Below are 12,297 nucleotides of genomic sequence, written 5' to 3' on the forward strand. Positions count from 1 at the left end.
AATGTATTTCCTAATAACATTTAATAGAGCTGTACTTGTTCCATACCACGTTTTTATTGAGCAGGTTGACATTTATTGATATGAATCTTGTCCTGGAGGCAGTACTAAGTGAATTCCACTAGATGGGCCAGCTGCTAAGTCAAAATTGTCTATATATCATAAAAAAATATATATATTTAGTTTAAAAAAAAAAGATTTTTGGTTTTAATTTGTTAGGCACAAGGTTAGTGTTAAAATCAGATTTGATTAATTTCTAGCTGTGCCAGCTAGTGCTACCCTGCAGAGCAGCCTTCATGAGTCATCCGAATAAATGCCAACCTGCGTTTATTGGCAGCGGTTGTATTGAGGTCATGAGGGAGTCAATGTTAGTCCTTAGTTCTGTGCTGCCCTCTGCTGCTGCGCAAAGGAACTTCTTAATCAACACTACAGTATGATACAGAAGCAGCAGTCAGTAAAACAGCATCCTACATTTCTATATAATAAGAAACACAAATCAAATACTGAATATATTAAATCATGTGTTACTTTATAATTTTCAATGTCAACACTACAACATTTTCTGTTGTCATTAAGAATGTTGTTACAAAATATATAATACATAGGCCTTGATTCTCACCTCTGAAATTCCCATGATTTAAGAAAATAAACCTTAAAGATTACATTTCAAACAAAGAGACAACATAGAAAGTGCAGAATTATGTATTAAACAATACTGAACATTGTTAAACAGGAATTAGAATGAGGTGTAATGAGAACTTGCAGCCTAGATGACACAGCACTGTTGATATTTGTAGATGAAAGGTCAAAATGGAAGGTAAGGGTTGACTCTTCAACCACAGTAATAGAAAGGAGAAAATAGTTCAAACTCAAAGCGACAGTAGTTCAACTTGTTATGGTTAATGTATCGAAACAACGTCTACGTAAAGTGGGACAAGGCTTTCAGGATTTTATTTATTTTTCATGACACAGGAAAGTTACTTTGATTCAGAGGAGTCTGGCTGGCTGACTTTATAAACCGTGAGCCAAAAACTCAACTTCCCAAGATGCAGTGGGTATCTCACCTTGAGGTCTACAGCTAGAGTAGGCAGCAGTTCATGGCATTACATTCCACAATGGAACAGTCCTCAAGTATTCTGACTTGGTACAGAGAATAAGAGCATTTCTTCCTCCATTCGTGATGCCCACAGCAGGCAGCGTCATGCAAAGATACAGAGCAGGAAGAGCGGGCCAGGTCTACCAGGAATATGTCAACTCCCTTATTTCTGCAGTTCATGGGATGTACTGAATGTCTCATACACATTGGCAGCAAACTCCTTCACTTGGTCTATCATCAGGAGATCCTGCAAAGAGGAAAGGTGTCATCCTTAGAGTCAAGACTTAAAACTTGCTGGGATTCAAAAATGGAAATCCTTCCCAAAGGCAAATGAGCTCTTACCTGTACAAAGTGACTTGGTATTTCACTGCAGATCGAGTGGATCTGTCCATTCACAATGGGGATGATTTTGGCAACTGGGAGACTTACATGCGAGAGACTGGAAGAGATTGTGGAGGGGGCATTAATTGATAGGTAGATCAATTTTATACAAAAAGGTTGTTTTTTCATTTGTGGAATTCAGAAAGTGATTTACGATGACAAGTGACCTCCCATAAATTGCTGCCAACTAAATTCATCCACAAAAAAACCCAGACCTATCAGGTGTAGTGATGGGGGTGGAGTCCCCTTGTGCTCCGGGTGGGGGCCGGAAAAACTCTGCCATGTTGTCAAGGAAACGGTTGAAGCCCCTGTTCAGGCAGGTGTTGAGTACAGTGCCGAAGTCCGGGCTGGAGGACAGAGAGGACACAGTTCAGCACACCCACGCGCAAGATAAACCTCTCTAAATAAGGGTCAATGAGTGTTAGGCCTCCATCTTACCTTTCAAGCATATCTCTGGTCTCATTGAGCAGCTTTATCGTAGTGATATCATTCTCAGTCAGACCACAGGCCTGTCAAACAATTAAATAAATGGAAACCCCAGTTTAAACCCAAATAAACTAAACAAAAAAATCCATCAAGTTGTATGTGTATCAGTTCATGACCATTAATCTGACCAGGGTTGACAATCCAGCAAGGGTTGGAACCGGTTCAGGGAACAGAAACAAAAAAATGATTTAGGAACAGAACCGGAAGTCATCTATACTGTTCCGGAACCGAACTGTTATTTTAAAAGCATGGGAACCGGTTAATAACATTCCAGCCATTTTTTTCCAGTCCCACACAAATCTTAAGAAATTGCATATGCAAAGCCCTCCCTCTGTAGCTCAGAAACGTATATTCCAGTGTCTGCCTGCCAGCTGGAAATCTTTGCCAGTTGGTGTGCGTGTAGGCTACCTACCCCTCCCCTCTGAAGCATAGGTTACTGTAGCCTACAGCTGGCCCATCTAGTGGAACTCGCTTAGTACTGCCTCCAGGACAAGATTCATACCAATAAAAAGCATGATTCAGGCATTAGGGAGACATGTTTAAAATAATGGATTAACTTTTTCCAAGTTAAGGATACTATAGCTTCACATTGGATGTATTAACTACAAAATAGAGGCAATACTTGTTTTTAGCTTGTTCCACACTAGCTAACATTTGCTCTGATCCAACATTAAACCAACTCAGAAGTTTAAAGACATTCAAAGTTCCTCCATAGAAGCCACTCTTTTTCCATAGGTATAATTCAGTGGGCCTAATTCAGATAAGGCATGTCATAACAAGATGCCCCCCATCCCCTCTCGCCTCACCCGCAAAATGTCAGTTGCATCTTGTGCCCTACACTGTTTTTGCTGGTTTAGTTCTGGTCTGCTGGTCGGAACAGTACAAAAAAAAAAGGGGGCAGGTGAGGGCTGTCACCTGTGCAGCCAGAGTGTTCTCCTCGTCAGGCATCATGTACCAGGAGAGAGGTCTGTGTGTGGAGCCCCCGTCCCCCTCCTCCACCTGGGCCCTGATCTGGTTAAGGTGCTGCTCCAGCTCCTGAAGGGACAGACTCTGCTTCAGGGACACCCTGGGGAGACACGGTGGGGGAGACAGACACACGGTCACTGACAGACAGGCAAAAGCATCACATATGACTTAATCCTCCTAATGTGGTTTGAGGTGCTGCTGTGCAATGCGTGCATGTGGCTGGCACTGTGACTCACCCGCCCAATGTGTTCTGCACAGCTTTCTTAACCTCTGTTATCATCTCACTCAACCCTTGGGAGTCAGAGAGAATTCGTAAAATGCAAGGATGCTTTACAGCCTGTGGAACTCATTTGGGCTAATCAACAGAGGGCTTGTTATACTAAAGGCCTAGCTATTTCAGAAAAAAGAGTAATTGTCTCTTACCATCCCCAAGAAGGTGCTGGATGCTGGAGAGGTACTGTTGTTGCACGTCTGGAGGGGCCAAGGGCATCTGGTGGAGCACAGAACACAAAAATTGCATTTATAGACCCCCCCACATCTAACATTTAGGGGTGGTTTTATGGACACAGATGAAGCTAATTCCTGAACCAAAAAAAAAACATTTTAAATAGAGATTCTCCATTTAGTTAGCTTTTTAGTCCAGTACTGGGCTAAATGTGTGTGTGGGAATTAAAACTACCCCATAGGGTACAAGAGATTGAAGCTTAAAGGCTTACCATTCCACTCTTGCTGACAGAGTTGTCCAAGTATAGGTAGCCACCAATGATATTGAGCTGGACACGGAGTAAAACAACCAACATACATGTACTGTACACAGCCACAACACTTCGGGTGAAACCTGGGGGAAATAGGAAAAAGAGGAGTGATTCCATGACATACCTGTATATCAAGTGATCAAATCACTTGAGTTATTGATTCACAACGTAATTGCTGTTAAGGAATAATAACTTACTGATAATCTTCAGGTCCTCCCATATGTCAAGTTTATTTGCTGGTCTAGAAGAGAAACAGCCGATGTCATTAATACCTTAAACTAATCATTTTGCTTAACTATAGCTTAAGCAATTCCCTGACAGAGGTCATGAGAGACTTACTTGCTCTTCAGCAGTGTAGTGAGGCTCTCAGAGTTTAGATGATGTAAAATGGCTTCTCTTAATGTAGGGAGCATTGACAACACTAACAAAAATAATAATTTAAAAAAAGCATTAACAGGGTGTCAAACTGCACAAATAGGAATATGAATCAATACAGCAGTAACGTAATCACTTGACATAATGAGTGTTGCAGAAGATTTCTGGGACTGTTAGTAGGCTGAAGATGATGTGCCGATCAGGTAGACAGCAGTACTGTACCTGTCATGTTGCACGTTCTCTGGTTACTCTCGAAGTGGAACTGACGTCGGGCTTGAGCGATGTACTCTGATGCCTCTCGCTCCTGTATCTCTCGGATTTTCTTTTGAGCATATTTACCAAGAAAGTACACACCTGGAACAGGTGAAATAAGGTCATGGTAGCTAGAATGAGATTAGCTATTAACTAGATTTACCTAACATGATTATCTTTCAGGACATTCATTTTCTATCCATTTACGTAACTTAGATTCATATATGCATAATCTTCAAAGTTTACATTAAATATTTCTGATAAAGTCCAGACCCACACAGGTAAACATTATGGCTTGCTTGCCAACTTTTATAGCTAATGTTAACGTTAGCAGTTGGCTAACTAGCTTAACGTTATCTTGATAGCGTAGCTAGCTAACGTTACCTCCGACAAAAGCTCCAGCGAAAATAAATTTCCTTTTGTGGCGTTTCAGAAAATTCCACGTGGACGAAAACATTTTCGAGACGATTTATAAAACAGAAGAAACAAAGCACCCAAACCGTGTTATTTTCCACAGTCGCACATGACACGAATTTAAAGGCTAGCTACATGTCAAACACCGAGGTGGGAAGCAGCACGCTGAGCAAAGCAACATCGATTGATCGGTGTTTCTGCGATCATCTGCAAAAAGAAATGCCTGCGTGGTCCGTCTAATATTATCTTCCCCTTCAACGCGCGCTTATTTGTTCCAGGCAGACCGTGGGGATTTTATAACTCTGTCGCATGAGCTCTCTGTAATTGGAGTAGCTAGTTGGTGTAATCTAATTGATCTAGTTTCTCAGACTGTACATTCAACATGGGGACAGAGCATGGGGGGAATGATGTCGTTTCTAGAGAGAACTTTCAGCCATGTGCCGAAGACATACAGATGTGGATGGCTAATGCCTTTGACATGGTTGGTTTGGCATAGGGCAGCGTTTCCCAAAGTAGGTATTCGAGATCCCATGGGGTGCAGGTTCTGTTTATTGCCCTAACGCTACACCGCTAATTCAATTGATTAAAGCTTGATGATTAGTTGACTATTTGAATCAGCTTTGTAGTGTTAGGGCAAAAAACAAAACGTGCACTCATTGGGGTCCCGAGGGCCGAGTTTGGGAAACCCTAGCATAGGTGCAGGACCTATAGCTACAATGCGCCGTTGGTGGTCGGTGTTTAGTTCTTTATGGTTTTCAATAACTTTTAGAGAACGCCCCAAAAAATCTGTTACTTTTCTTTTGCGTTTTCACTATGAAGACGCAAAAGAAAAGGAACGGAACAGCGACCACTAACGGCGCATTTTGGCGAGGCAGGACAGGTCAATCCCACCAGTAAATTACAACACACTATTTTAAATGGTTGGTGTACTAATAATAATCTCCACCTCTTTACAGGCAAAAGAAGCTTTGGAGAATGGTGAGGTGCCTGTTGGATGTCTCATGGTCTACAACAATGAGATTCTTGGAAAGGGGAGAAATGAAGTGAATGAAACAAAAAATGTGAGTAACGTAATCATTTCAGCTGAGCTATCATAGGCAAACACATCTCCTCAATGGTTATTTGCTGTGATTATTGCCTTGCACGTGTCCAAACAAAGGCATTTACCAAAGCCATACCGGTACCCTAATCTAGTGGTTCTCAAGCCTCTCCTATTGGATTCCCAGACGTTTCACAATTTTGTTGAAGCCCTTTACTAGTTCACCTGGTTCACCTAGTCATGGGCTTGAGGATTAGTTGACAAGCTGAATCAGAAGTGTTTGATCTATTCCAGAGCTAGCACATGGAAGGGCTGGGGATCCCAGAGGAGAGGTTTGAGAACCACTGGAATCGTTCTCTTTCTCCTATCCTTCCAACACCATGCCTGTTAATGTGTATCTGTCTCTGTGTGTTCCAGGCCACTCGCCATGCTGAGATGGTGGCTCTGGACCAGGTGCTGGAGTGGTGTTGTCATAGAGGCCTGGACCCCAGGACAGTGTGTGAGAGGACTGTGCTTTACGTGACTGTGGAGCCATGCATCATGTGTGCAGGAGCTCTTCGCCTGACCAGTATCCTTATGACCTCATCAACCAGTCTCCACTTGGGTTTACCTAGTTTACTGTAGCTTTTGTGTAGGTTCGTTGTGAGGGTTTACCTCAAATGACTCTGTATAGGATGGCCAATCAAAAATTGATATTTTGACCAATGGGTAAAATAATATGTTGTGTAGATAATCCTCCAAGAAAACCAATGGTCCAAACCTCATGTTTCTTATCATAATCCGTTCAAAAATGATTGTAGTTTTGACCCTTGTAAGATGGGGGTGACTAAATCAATGGAGGCCAGAGGAAAAAAAGTGGTAAAAAATCTGAAAAAACAGCTAGGCTGGATTCTGTGCAAGAATGAAGGTTACTGGCTATCTGACAGACTGACTTTCCTGTTGAAATCGTCATCTTTCTTCTCGAATCCGCAGGGCATAGATTAATATAGATGTAAAATGGTTTGAGTTTGAGACATGGCATGTCGTATTTTCATATTTTATACACGGTTTTCATATTCATTCGAAATTCCTGTTCTTTTCAGAAGATTTCTCACAAAAACAAGCGTATGTGAAATGTCAACGGAACACTGAGCATATACCAAGCTTTTTATTTTCAGTCTTTCACATTTAATTCAGCTCGTGTCAAGCTAATTTAGCTTTTTGCGACCCGCTGAAACAACTTTGAAGACAACAAATGTAAAATCCTCAAATTGTTACGAGAAACCTGCTCCGCTATGTCAACAGAGCTCGGTGCTTATTATTGGATGTATTAGGTTAATTAGCTTACGAAATCTTACTTTTAAGATATCATGTTAATGATATGTTGGAGAAAGACCCCACTGAACGATTCAGAACATTTACAATCATGTCTTGGTAAAATGTATTCAATAACATAAGGAAGTGAAATTTCATCACCAAAGTGCGTTTTCACCCACTCTTGGAAGAGGGGGTGGACACCCTACTCTGTAGGACGTTTCTAAGAGCGAGTTTGTTTTGCCTGATGCCTCGGGTGGGTGGAGATTTCACTTCAGGCCCAATGGAATGGTCTAAAATGTGCGAACTCCGGCCACCCGCAGCACCCGGCGATTCAAAACGAACTCGCCTTGAGTTTCAAACCTCATTATCCTTTTTTAAATGTAATGTTATATATATATATATATATATATATACTGCTAAAAAAAATAAAGGGAACACTTAAACAACACAATGTAACTCCAAGTCAATCACACTTCTGTAAAATCAAACTGTCCACTTAGGAAGCAACACTGATTGACAATAAATTTCACATGCTGTTGTGCAAATGGAATAGACAACAGGTGGAGATTATAGGCAATTAACAAGACACCCCCAATAAAGGAGTGGTTCTGCAGGTGGGGACCACAGACCACTTCTTAGTTCCTATGCTTCCTGGCTGATGTTTTGGTCACTTTTGAATGCTGGCGGTGCTTTCACTCTAGTGGTAGCATGAGACGGAGTCTACAACCCACACAAGTGGCTCAGGTAGTGCAGCTCATCCAGGATGGCACATCAATGCGAGCTGTGGCAAGAAGGTTTGCTGTGTCTGTCAGCGTAGTGTCCAGAGCATGGAGGCGCTACCAGGAGACAGGCCAGTACATCAGGAGACGTGGAGGAGGCCGTAGGAGGGCAACAACCCAGCAGCAGGACCGCTACCTCCGCCTTTGTGCAAGGAGGAGCAGGAGAAGCACTGCCAGAGCCCTGCAAAATGACCTCCAGCAGGCCACAAATGTGCATGTGTCTGCTCAAACGGTCAGAAACAGACTCCATGAGGGTGGTATGAGGGCCCGACGTCCACAGGTGGGGGTTGTGCTTACAGCCCAACACCGTGCAGGACGTTTGGCATTTGCCAGAGATACCAAGATTGGCAAATTCGCCACTGGCGCCCTGTGCTCTTCACAGATGAAAGTTCACACTGAGCATGTGACAGACGTGACAGAGTCTGGAGACGCTGTGGAGAACGTTCTGCTGCCTGCAACATCCTCCAGCATGACCGGTTTGGCGGTGGGTCAGTCATGGTGTGGGGTGGCATTTCTTTGGGGGGCCGCACAGCCCTCCATGTGCTCGCCAGAGGTAGCCTGACTGCCATTAGGTACCGGGATGAGATCCTCAGACCCCTTGTGAGACCATATGCTGGTGCGGTTGGCCCTGGGTTCCTCCTAATGCAAGACAATGCTAGACCTCATGTGGCTGGAGTGTGTCAGCAGTTCCTGCAAGAGGAAGGCATTGATGCTATGGACTGGCCCGCCCATTCCCAAGACCTGAATCCAATTGAGCACATCTGGGACATCATGTCTCGCTCCATCCACCAACGCCACGTTGCACCACAGACTGTCCAGGAGTTGGCGGATGCTTTAGTCCAGGTCTGGGAGGAGATCCCTCAGGAGACCATCCGCCACCTCATCAGGAGCATGCCCAGGCGTTGTAGGGAGGTCATACAGGCACGTGGAGGCCACACACACTACTGAGCCTCATTTTGACTTGTTTTAAGGACATTACATCAAAGTTGGATCAGCCTGTAGTGTGGTTTTCCACTTTAATTTTGAGTGTGACTCCAAATCCAGACCTCCATGGGTTGATAAATTGGATTTCCATTGATTATTTTTGTGTGATTTTGTTGTCAGCACATTTAACTATGTAAAGAAAAAAGTATTTAATAAGATTATTTCTTTCATTCAGATCTAGGATGTGTTGTTTAAGTGTTCCCTTTATTTTTTTGAGCAGTATATATATATATATATTTTTTTTTTTACCCCCTTTTTCTCCCCAATTTTGATCTTGTCTCATCGCTGCAACTCCCCAACGGGCTCGGCGGCGAAGGCCGAGTCATGCGTCCTCCTAACCGCGCTTCTTAACACCCGCCCGCTTAACTTGGAAGCCAGCCGCACCAATGTGTCGGAGAAAACACAGTTCAACTGACCACGGAGGTCAGCCTGCAGGGGCCCGGCCCGCCAGAAGGAGTCGCTAGAGCTTGATGAGCCAAGTCTGTAGTGCCTTAGACCGCTGTGTCACTCGGGAGGCCCCTCATTATCGGTTTTACCTTAACAGTGCAACAGACATTCCTCTAGTGGTCTATGGGTGTAATAATGACAGGTTTGGTGGCTGTGGATCTGTTCTAGACATCCCCTCTGCTGATCTACCTCACACTGGCTCATCATTTAAGGTACAATATGTCGTCCAGTGTTCACAGCATTCTTTTTGAACCCAATCTCTCTTTGTGCTTTTGTTGGAAAGAGACTGATTATCCCGTGTTGAAATGCATCCTCATCCGAGCCTAGTCTAGAGTTGAGAAGGATCATTAACTTACTTCAGGAGGACAATGATTAAACACTTGCTCCTTCATTTTCAGTGTATCTCTGGCTTCAGAGCAGAGGAAGCAGTGGAGATGCTGAAGACTTTTTATAAACAGGAGAACCCTAATGGTAAGAACTGCTCATTTAGGATGTATCACATCCTGTAACCAGCATTATAAGTATCTAAGTATTATCATGTACATTATAGTTGCATAACTTTGAAAGACAGATTTTTCCATTTCAGCTCCCAAGCCGAAGACGAGGAAGGAGTGAGATTTTTTTGGTGTCCAGCAGGGGGCTCTAGACTTTAAGAAATTAGGTGAGGAGCAGAGAAGGATGATGTAAAGGGATTAGCTAACAAAGCTTTTTCCCTAAACAGACTTGGATTTGTCTATCTGACAAAGGAATCAAATAGATTTTTTTGTGTTCTCACTTATTTGCTCAGCTTTTTGTGTTAGCACTTATTTTAATTTTCATATTATTGACAGTATATTAGACCCTTACAGTATAGTTTGGCTGGACGCTACCCAGGCCCTGGAAAGTGGCTTGATTGCGACGCTTTGCAGGCTCTGTATCTTTCCTGTGTGGCTGGCTGTGTGAGGAACTGCTGCTGATTTTATTATGGTTATTAGTGTACAGTACCAAGTAGACAGAAACTGTCTGGACTGCATTATTGTCTGGGTTCGCTTCTTCTCCATGTTCTCATCTAACCCAGATGTGATCTCACTCCGAGCACCCTGGGTCTAGGATGAGCTGAGCTTAAGGCAGGTGCCGGGCCCCCCTCAGCAACCTCTAAAGGAGCTCTCTCTCTCTCTCTGGCGTCAGTCAACTGCCGTCATGGATCTGAAATCAGTGTTGCCCCCCTGAGGCCATTTCCCACTTCAATGTATCATGTCTGTGATAGTTTCTGGGTTTGGTGTGCATGTCTTGGATTGTTAAGTACTGGCGTCATCATGTACAATAGGATGGTGGGGTTCTCTACTTTGAAAATGTTGTGATTACTAAGTGGCATAGCTGTTTTGTGATTTATTTATTTTCTGCTGAAGAACAAATACATATTCACACCATTAGTCTCAGTGAGAGAAGGAGCACTGAATAGTATAATAAACTGGGAGCGCCCATGCAGACAGTCCTGTCCTGTCTCTCTTACTGAATGACTAGGCCAGACATCACTGCAGACGGACCATATTTCAATGAGAGGGACCAACTTATGTCAGATCAGAAAGGAGACAAATGTCTGTTCCCATCGACTCCCGCGGGTATTTTGATCAGTCTCAGTAACCACCAACACTCACACCAGGACTGCAGTTTGGCGTGTGACTAACGGAATGTGTTTGTATCATAGAGCACAGCTGTGTGGGGTAATAGTCAGTCAAACTCCTCCCCGTCACTTACAGCAGACAGGCAGCATCCCTCAGCCTTAAAACCTGACTGGTCTCTTCCCTGGACGGGATCAGGAACGGAGGAACTAACAGCCCAGGCAGCATCCCTCAGCCTTAAAACCTGACTGGTCTCTTCCCTGGACAGGATCAGGAACGGAGGAACTAACCGCCCAGGCAGCATCCCTCAGCCTTAAACCCTGAGTGGTCTCTTCCCTGGACGGGATCAGGAACGGAGGAACTAACCGCCCAGGCAGCATCCCTCAGCCTTAAACCCTGAGTGGTCTCTTCCCTGGACGGGATCAGGAACGGAGGAACTAACCACCCAGGCAGCATCCCTCAGCCTTAAACCCTGAGTGGTCTCTTCCCTGGACGGGATCAGGAACGGAGGAACTAACCGCCCAGGCAGCATCCCTCAGCCTTAAACCCTGAGTGGTCTCTTCCCTGGACGGGATCAGGAACGGAGGAACTAACCGCCCAGGCAGCATCAGACAGTTCCGGTTGTACCAGCTCCAAATGACTGCTCCACACTGACCTGCTGTAGCTTTCACCATGGTTTAAAACTCTTGTAAATCTAATAAAAAAAAATTAAATGCGCAAGATGTTCTCTTTATTTAGTTCAACTACCGTATGTAGTTTATTCACCAATGTATATGTTAATGTTGTGGATAAACACTTTGTGAAGGTGACCGTATAAGTTTGAAGAATTGCGAACCTCTAGCTAGTGATCACCATTGCTATATTTAAAGGAAATTTGACAATTTATTTCAGATTTTCAGTAACTGACTGGTGTTTGAGAGTTTATTCTACAATAAGAGAACGGTGATTATCACCTACCGGCTGCAGTGTAATTATTCTTAATCACTTAATACCTTCACTTCCCCCTGGCTTTGTGTGTTATGACTCATTCCTTTAAAGGTTTCAAATCTTTGATGATTGCGGCTGTGGCGAGTTAGATGCAATCTCTTGCCCTTGGCTACATTCTAACTATACAACCCCCCCTGAAAGTCACTCCTGTAGAGCTCTGCTGCTACAGCCAAAGTACCACTCAGGATCCCTGCCTAAGACTGGCACAGTACACTTGCTCAGCTGCCCGCCCGCCCACACACATCCGGCAGACACGCACACACACACCTTGCCAAAGGATCTGTACTCTGTATTTTCTGTGCTTGGAGGCTGCAGGGGTTGAGAACCATCACAGTGAGTACTTGGAGCCACGATGCAGGGCTATATCTGGGCCTCCATCTTGTGGCTGCAGATTTAGTTGCATTGTTTTCCACCTAGTGGGGCCTGGAGACAGAAAGGCTGC

General features: G+C 44.0%; 2 protein-coding genes across 5 annotated transcripts; one reads left to right on the top strand and one right to left on the bottom strand.

The window, feature by feature from the left end:
- Positions 1–505: 505 nt before the first annotated feature.
- pex3 (peroxisomal biogenesis factor 3) lies at positions 506–4,929 on the bottom strand. Its single transcript, XM_029733672.1, has 12 exons — positions 4,693–4,929; positions 4,279–4,410; positions 4,021–4,102; positions 3,879–3,922; positions 3,643–3,764; positions 3,350–3,416; positions 3,163–3,217; positions 2,876–3,026; positions 1,913–1,983; positions 1,690–1,821; positions 1,436–1,532; positions 506–1,340 (listed from the first exon to the last, which is right to left on the bottom strand). The coding sequence occupies exons 1-12, from the start codon at positions 4,763–4,765 to the stop codon at positions 1,257–1,259; spliced, it is 1,110 nt and encodes a 369-aa protein (XP_029589532.1). The 5' UTR covers positions 4,766–4,929; the 3' UTR covers positions 506–1,256.
- A 40-nt stretch (positions 4,930–4,969) lies between these two features.
- On the top strand, positions 4,970–11,588 carry adat2 (adenosine deaminase tRNA specific 2). Of its 4 annotated transcripts, none has more exons than XM_029733677.1 (7): positions 4,970–5,203; positions 5,679–5,783; positions 6,179–6,329; positions 9,373–9,479; positions 9,666–9,738; positions 9,854–9,928; positions 11,007–11,588. In XM_029733677.1, the coding sequence occupies exons 1-6, from the start codon at positions 5,105–5,107 to the stop codon at positions 9,880–9,882; spliced, it is 564 nt and encodes a 187-aa protein (XP_029589537.1). In that variant the 5' UTR covers positions 4,970–5,104; the 3' UTR covers positions 9,883–9,928; positions 11,007–11,588. The 4 variants fall into 4 exon arrangements, with proteins under 4 accessions (XP_029589537.1, XP_029589538.1, XP_029589539.1 ...); XM_029733678.1 differs by having other exon boundaries at positions 11,067–11,588; XM_029733679.1 differs by having other exon boundaries at positions 11,137–11,588.
- The last annotated feature ends 709 nt before the right edge of the window (positions 11,589–12,297 follow it).

The sequence above is a fragment of the Salmo trutta genome, chromosome 35 (genome assembly GCF_901001165.1).
Source record: "Salmo trutta chromosome 35, fSalTru1.1, whole genome shotgun sequence".
In the NCBI taxonomy this organism is placed as follows: domain Eukaryota; kingdom Metazoa; phylum Chordata; class Actinopteri; order Salmoniformes; family Salmonidae; genus Salmo; species Salmo trutta.

Coding starts and splice junctions, on each gene's coding strand:
- pex3 (XM_029733672.1), bottom strand. CDS start 4,765: ATGTTTTCGTCCACGTGGAATTTTCTGAAACGCCACAAAAGGAAATTT. Junction 3,765..3,878: donor GGAGGACCTGAAGATTATCA/GTAAGTTATTAT, acceptor TATTTCCCCCAG/GTTTCACCCGAAGTGTTGTG. Junction 3,027..3,162: donor GTGCAGAACACATTGGGCGG/GTGAGTCACAGT, acceptor GTGTCTCCCCAG/GGTGTCCCTGAAGCAGAGTC.
- adat2 (XM_029733676.1), top strand. CDS start 5,105: ATGGGGACAGAGCATGGGGGGAATGATGTCGTTTCTAGAGAGAACTTT. Junction 6,330..9,372: donor AGGAGCTCTTCGCCTGACCA/GTATCCTTATGA, acceptor ACAGTGCAACAG/ACATTCCTCTAGTGGTCTAT. Junction 9,480..9,665: donor ACACTGGCTCATCATTTAAG/GTACAATATGTC, acceptor CTTCATTTTCAG/TGTATCTCTGGCTTCAGAGC.